Below are 6,526 nucleotides of genomic sequence, written 5' to 3'. Positions count from 1 at the left end.
ACTTGACTGCGCACCCGTGCACAAAGCAAGGTCCATAAAGACTAGGATTAGCGAGTTTGGGGTAGAGGAACTTCACTGGCCTGCACAGAGCCCTGACCTCAACCCGATAGAACATCTTTGGGATGAATTAGAATGGAGACTGCGAGCCAGGCCTTCTTGTCCAACATCAGTGCCTGACCTCACAAATGCACTTCTGGAAGAATGGTCAAACATTCCCATAGACACCCTCCTAAACCTTGTGGACAGCCTTCCCACAAGAGTTGAAGCTGTTATAGCTGCAAAGGGAGGGCCAACTTCATATTGAACTCTACGGACTAAGATGCCATTAAAGTTCATGTGTGTGTGTGTAAAGACCTAGAAATATTAAACCATCACCCTAAAAGCTCAAATATTTTCACTATGACCCCAATGTATGGTGATGTGCTCTGTACACTACTTGGCCTAGCTGCCCCTCTTGGAAAATCTGAGGCTTTAAAATATGTGACATGCTTATATCTTTGTGTACGCCAGTAACTGATTATGAAGGGCTACCACTCTTTAAATTTGCAAAATGTAAAAAAAAAAATTTGGGGATCAGGAACTGTGGCAGGCACATCATTGGAGTCTGAAAAAAATACAAGCATTGCCGAAGACCCGGCCAACCATCTCCACCTATAAACTGAATACCACTTTTTCCATGACGCACCCCTTTGTAAATTAAACAGTTGTGTTATGGATCAATAAGTTCCACTAGTAAAAACATTTGTCCAAAGAATCGGCAGCTGCATTTCCTCTGTTGTCCAAGTAGATTTATTTTATCTATAAACCTTTTCCCTTAATCCGAAGGCAATGGAGGACGCTGTTCTGTGTGCGTTCTCTGATGTATAACAAGATCTCCTTTATGAGTAAAAGATTTCCCGCACTCTGTACACAAATAAGGATGCTCCTCCGTGTGAACTCTCTGGTGTTTTGTAAGGATCCATTTTTGAGTGAAAGATTCCCCGCACTCTGAACATGAATAAGGACACTCACCTGTGTGAATTCTCTGATGTTTAACAAGGACTCCTTTATATGTGAAAGATTTCCCGCACTCCGAACATGAATACGGACGCTCACCTGTGTGAATTCTCTGGTGTTGAACAAGGTCTCGTTTGCGAGTGAAAGATTTCCCGCACTCTGAACATGAGTAAGGACGCTTTTCTGTGTGACTTCTCTGGTGTTGATCAAGACCTGCTTTGTTAGTGAAAGATTTCCCGCACTCTGAACATGAATAAGGACGCTCCCCCGTGTGAATTCTCTGATGAATAACAAGATCAGCTTTTTTTATGAAATACTTCCCGCACTCTGAACACTCAACCCTGTGAATTTTCTGATGTTTTAAAAAGTCTCCTTTAAAAGCAAAACATTTCCCACACTCTGAACATGAATAAGGAAGCACACCCGTGTGAATTCTCTGGTGTAAAAGAAGGAATTTCTTTACAGTGAATGATGCCCCACACTCCGAACATGAGAATAGATTGTCATTTCGGTGATCTCCTTCATTGGGTAAAGATTTCTTGGGATTAGAAGAATCTATTGATCTATCTGCGGTGTGAGATTTTAAATAGATATATGCAATCATAGTATGTGATTGATGAGAAGATTCCCCCTGATCAGAGGGATCCATTGATGTCTCCGGACAGGAAGGTCTGTGATGTATATTTTGTGTATTTGGATTTCCTCCTGGAGGATCCTGTGTGATGACATTATCTTCTGACTTACAATCAGCAGATAATAGAAGATGTCTCTCCAAGGAATTCCTCACATCACATCCATCTGTTGGAAAGAGTTATAAAAAAATAAAAAAAAGGTAACAAATGTCAGTAGTTCACAAATAACTGGAGTTCTTAGCTTTAACTGGGTACAATTGTAACATAAAAATATGAAAATAAAAAACAGTTCATGGAAACTAAACATCCAAAACAACTACGACATGCTGGGTAATGTTTCTTTGTGCATTAATACAAGCTATTTTGAAGTAAAAGAGATGTCACATAATTTGTTGGAATCATGATGTTATATTGAGGAATGGAGATGGACCTTTCATATGGTGTACAGTATCTCCTCCTCATTTGTTGGGAACATGACGTTATATTGAGGAATGGAGATGAACCTTTTATATGGTGTACAGTATCTCCTCCTCATTTGTTGGGAACATGACGTTATATTGAGGAATGGAGATAGTTCCTTTATATGGAACATTTAGCTGTGGAGTAGATACATCGATGATGTTGTTATGGTCATCCTCTAAGTCTCCTCAATTTTTTTCCTTACTGAACGCATTTGTTGGGAACATGACGTTATATTGAGGAATGGAGATGGACCTTTCATATGGTGTACAGTATCTCCTCCTGGCACATCTGAGCAAGAGCGGCACTGCAAATCAGGGGGAGCGGAGCCACTAAAAAGGGGACTGAGGTTGCTTTTTAACTGTTGTTTTATCTTGTGATTTTTCAATCAACATTTACTATCTTCTAACACAACAATGGAGGCAGCGCATCTATATTGGTTCAGCCTCTGTTAAACTTTGGGAACCATGCTGTGTAGGGACTGCCTGTAATGTGGCTTTGGGCACTTGGTCCTGCATGGGCGCTCACCTCTGCTATACAGGTCCAGAGGTAGTGGTCCATTCTTATGGTGCCTAGACTTTGAAGACCCCACTAGGGTATGCCCACTCCTACAGGCAAAGCTTTGAGTTTCCAGCCTACTGAAGCCATCAGCTTTTGCTTCGTTTGTAGAGCCAAACCCTGACTTGAAAGTGAAGATGATTCAGCGGCTTTAGAGCCACCAAACACTTTCACAGAGCAGGCGGTGCAGTGCTCCTCCCTGCTGGCACCCCACCACCCTCCTATGGTTCCCGGGATCTCCCGATTTACTGGGAGCCCAGGTATACAACAGCCAGCTCCAGGATGGGATGAGAGAGTGAGGGAAATTCATACCTCAATCTCACCTGTACACAAAAAAAAATGTAAGCGATGATGTTTTAGATCCACCATTTCCTGGCCGGTACAGCCAGGGCACACATCAAACCAAGCCGATCTGTGCTCAGGTACATGGTTTTCAGGGCGGGGGGGGATTGGGGTTTTGGACCCGTCACTTACCCAATGCTATTACATGGAGGATTTATTAACCCCCTGTAATAGCAAATAAGTAAAAAAAATAAAATGTATTGAAAAAAATAATAATTGCATTAACCCCCCCGCCTCACATACATGTAGAAATACATGCCCAGGGTGTGCAGACATATGTAAACGACGGTTTACTACCGCAAATGTCGGAGAGAAAGCAATAATTCTAACACAAGAGCTCCCGGTTATCTCAATACTGATCAGTTAGAAATGCTTTGAAATAGTCCACTATTTTTGGGTACCGTAGTTTTTTTAGGGATATCACGGGGGAAGCAATTTTTGGACATGTTTGATATCTATTCACTCAACACAACCCCGTCTTTTTTATTTTACCAATAAAATGTGTATTATATTGTGTGTGTGTTTCAGAAAAAATAAAATAAAATAAATTTTACTGCAAACTTTGCGTTTAATAAACAGTTGCTCAAATATTATGCGACAGAAAAATTTGTAACCATCTTCCTTTTTTTTCTGTTTTAAACTTTGGGAGTTTAAGTTATTTTATTGCCCAAAAAATTAAGATATTCACCTGTGTGCAAGAAACGAAAAATGTGCTCCAGAGCCAATCTGGTTAAACTACAATCCTTATACTCAGACATAAAATTAGATTGTGACCCGATTCTTCCATAGTGCCTATACTTACCTGTGTTGACAGGGAGAGAAATTTCTTCCTCTTCACTCTTCATAATCATCACAACCTCCTCCATGCACGGCTGATCACCCTCCACATACGTCTCTACTACTTCTTCTTCTTTAACTTCAGCTTTTATATTACTCCATTCTTCACTCTACACCAAAATAAAAGAAAAAATTAATCCCAATAAGTGTATTTTAATTGGTTTGTGTGAAAGTTATATATTCTAAAAACTATGGGAAATATGATAAAATAATTAACGTGTGTGTGTGTACATATATATGCATGTATATAGAAAGAACCTAAAACATTTTTATAGAACCCTAGTACTATTTTTTACCGATCCAATTTTATTGAAATTTATGATTATTATATGTAATTATAATCTGATGGGAAAAAAATAAATCATCCATATGTTTTTTAGTTGAAGTTTGATACATTTTGATTATAAAGTTAAAAAACCCAGGCCAATTAATTTCAGCTACAAAAGGGCTCTCTGAATAACAGGGAGCGGATCTGAGGAAGGAGGCCACGCCCTCTGAAACATGTTGTCCTGACAAATAAAGCCTCGTACACACAATCAGATTTTCCGACGGGAATTGTGTGATGGCAGGCGGTTGGTGGAAAATCCGACCATTTGTACGCTTCATCGGACAATTGTCAGATTTTCAGCGGCCACATTTTGGATGGCAGGCTTTAAAATTTTTGGCGAACAATTGTCTGTTGTCGGATTTTCCGATCGTGTGTGACAGTGCAGACAAAAGTCCAAAGTACAAACACGCATGCTCAGAATCAATGCTCACCAAACACGACATTTGCAGAAGGTACCCAAAGGGTGGCGCTAAAGAGCTAAAAAAACACGTAGTTCTCGCGTTTGTTGAACGACAATTGTGTGCCGTTTGAAAAATTCCTGGCCAACACCATTCGGATAGAAGTCCTACGCTTTGTCTGCTGAAAATCCGGTCGTGTGTACCAGGCGTAAATTCACAGCAGCTGGGCAGCAAAAAGTTAAGCAATAAAAAAACAAAAGACCGAGTAGAAGAATGTCATCCAACAAATTCAGAACCACTGAGCCCACCTACCTGATCATGGTGAGAGATGGTGTTTTAATTGGCATACTATCAATGATTTTGTGCTAAACCAATGTTCCTTCACCTGTTTATGTATTCTTTTGAACCTTTAATTTCAATTAAATTAAAACTGAATACATACAGTATTTAGGTCTACATGCCCACCTACCTGATGATGGTGAGGGATGGTGTAATCTTCCTGTGTAGAATCCCGGGAATACAGAGGATCTCCCTCCTCCATAGACTGCTGATCCCCGGACTTGTCTTCTTTTTCCACTTTAACCTCAACTTTGATGTCTTTCGGATCTTCACCCTGAAGCCCAAATATGAAAGAATGGATTTGTAAAAAGAAACACGAGATGATAGAAGAATGTTATCTCAAAGTGCAGAATTCTATTTGAGTTCCAGTTCGATCTACCTGATCATGATGTACATAGTTATGATCTTCCATTGTAGAATCCCGGGAATACAGAGGACGGGGACATCTCTCTGGTGGGTTCCCATTACTGGATCCATCTGTAGGAAACACACACACTGACTGAATACATTGTTTCTATGTGTTTATCAGATGATGGGGGGGATCTAGGTGGCCCCTCTGTACTGATCTCTCCTTTACAATAATGTGCACCACCCTACAGTTTGGGCCCCACTGTTAGCTGGGAATACAGAGGACGGGGACATCTCTCTGGTGGGTTCCCATTACTGGATCCATCTGTAGGGAACACACACACTGACTGAATACATTGTTTCTATGTAGGAAAGAGGAGTTTGTGGGACTTTAAATGAGGGAAGGCCATGTCAGGAGAGAATAATAACATAGAAATTAAGGTGAGGAAATAATTCCAGACGGCTGCACTTCCAAAAATCCTTTTATTGAAGCTTCATATGACAAGTGGTTGACAGATGGAGCAGGGGACAAAGAGGTAGATGCTGGTAATGACTAAGCGTGGATATTTGCGTGAAATGCGTCTACCTCTTTGTTCCCTGCTCCATCTGTCAAACACTTGTCATATGAAGCCTCAATAAAAGGATTTTTGGAAGTGCAGCCGTCCGGAATAATTTCTTTACGTTGCACAGCATGCGAGTTGGGCTAGCACTTGACTAGCGTGTGTTGGGATTAACCAGAAACTCACTCACCTGGAGCAGCTTTTCTTGTTTCAATAGAAATTAAGGTAGAGTAGATGATTTATTTATTACAATCTTGAATACATATCAGATATTTTGTATCAGATTGATAGGTAGTCACAAGACTTATGCTCATAGCATGCAATACAAATAGAAAATAGACATTCTCTTATTCCAAGGGCATTATCATTAACCCATGTCCATTTTTCTTTCCAGTATATTACTCCCTAACTGTAACGGCTCTGGTGAAACGGAAGTGAACCACAACTGCGGTTAGCAAGGTTTTCAATGTACTTCCTTATGTGAGAATTCAGTATTGGTCCCCAGCCGTCACTCCCCGCAAACAGGAGTTTGGGGGTTCTCTACATCATCTCTCTCTCAAATAAAGTAAGGCATTGAGCTACTAAGGATGGACGCATTACAACATGCGACCAGAGCTTAGCGTTTAAAATTATATGATTGGCCAAGAAATTCCAATGCACAGCTGTATGCAAGCGATTAACAGTTAAACATACAGTAGTGTATTACGCCACTAAGGGTGCAGGTATGGT

The 6,526-nt window shown here is 40.5% G+C and overlaps 1 protein-coding gene across 1 annotated transcript; it reads right to left on the bottom strand.

Annotated features, from left to right (window-relative positions):
- Nucleotides 1-301: 301 nt before the first annotated feature.
- Nucleotides 302-5,381, bottom strand: LOC120910128 (zinc finger protein 614-like). The gene is made up of 4 exons (XM_040322001.1): nt 5,269-5,381; nt 5,020-5,163; nt 3,790-3,934; nt 302-1,794 (listed from the first exon to the last, which is right to left on the bottom strand). Exons 1-4 carry the CDS (start codon nt 5,299-5,301, stop codon nt 815-817), a joined length of 1,302 nt encoding a protein of 433 aa, XP_040177935.1. The 5' UTR covers nt 5,302-5,381; the 3' UTR covers nt 302-814.
- Between the last annotated feature and the right edge of the window lie 1,145 nt (nt 5,382-6,526).

Source organism: Rana temporaria, chromosome 8, assembly GCF_905171775.1.
Source record: "Rana temporaria chromosome 8, aRanTem1.1, whole genome shotgun sequence".
NCBI lineage: Eukaryota > Metazoa > Chordata > Amphibia > Anura > Ranidae > Rana > Rana temporaria.
This window is presented reverse-complemented; position numbering and strand designations above follow the sequence as displayed.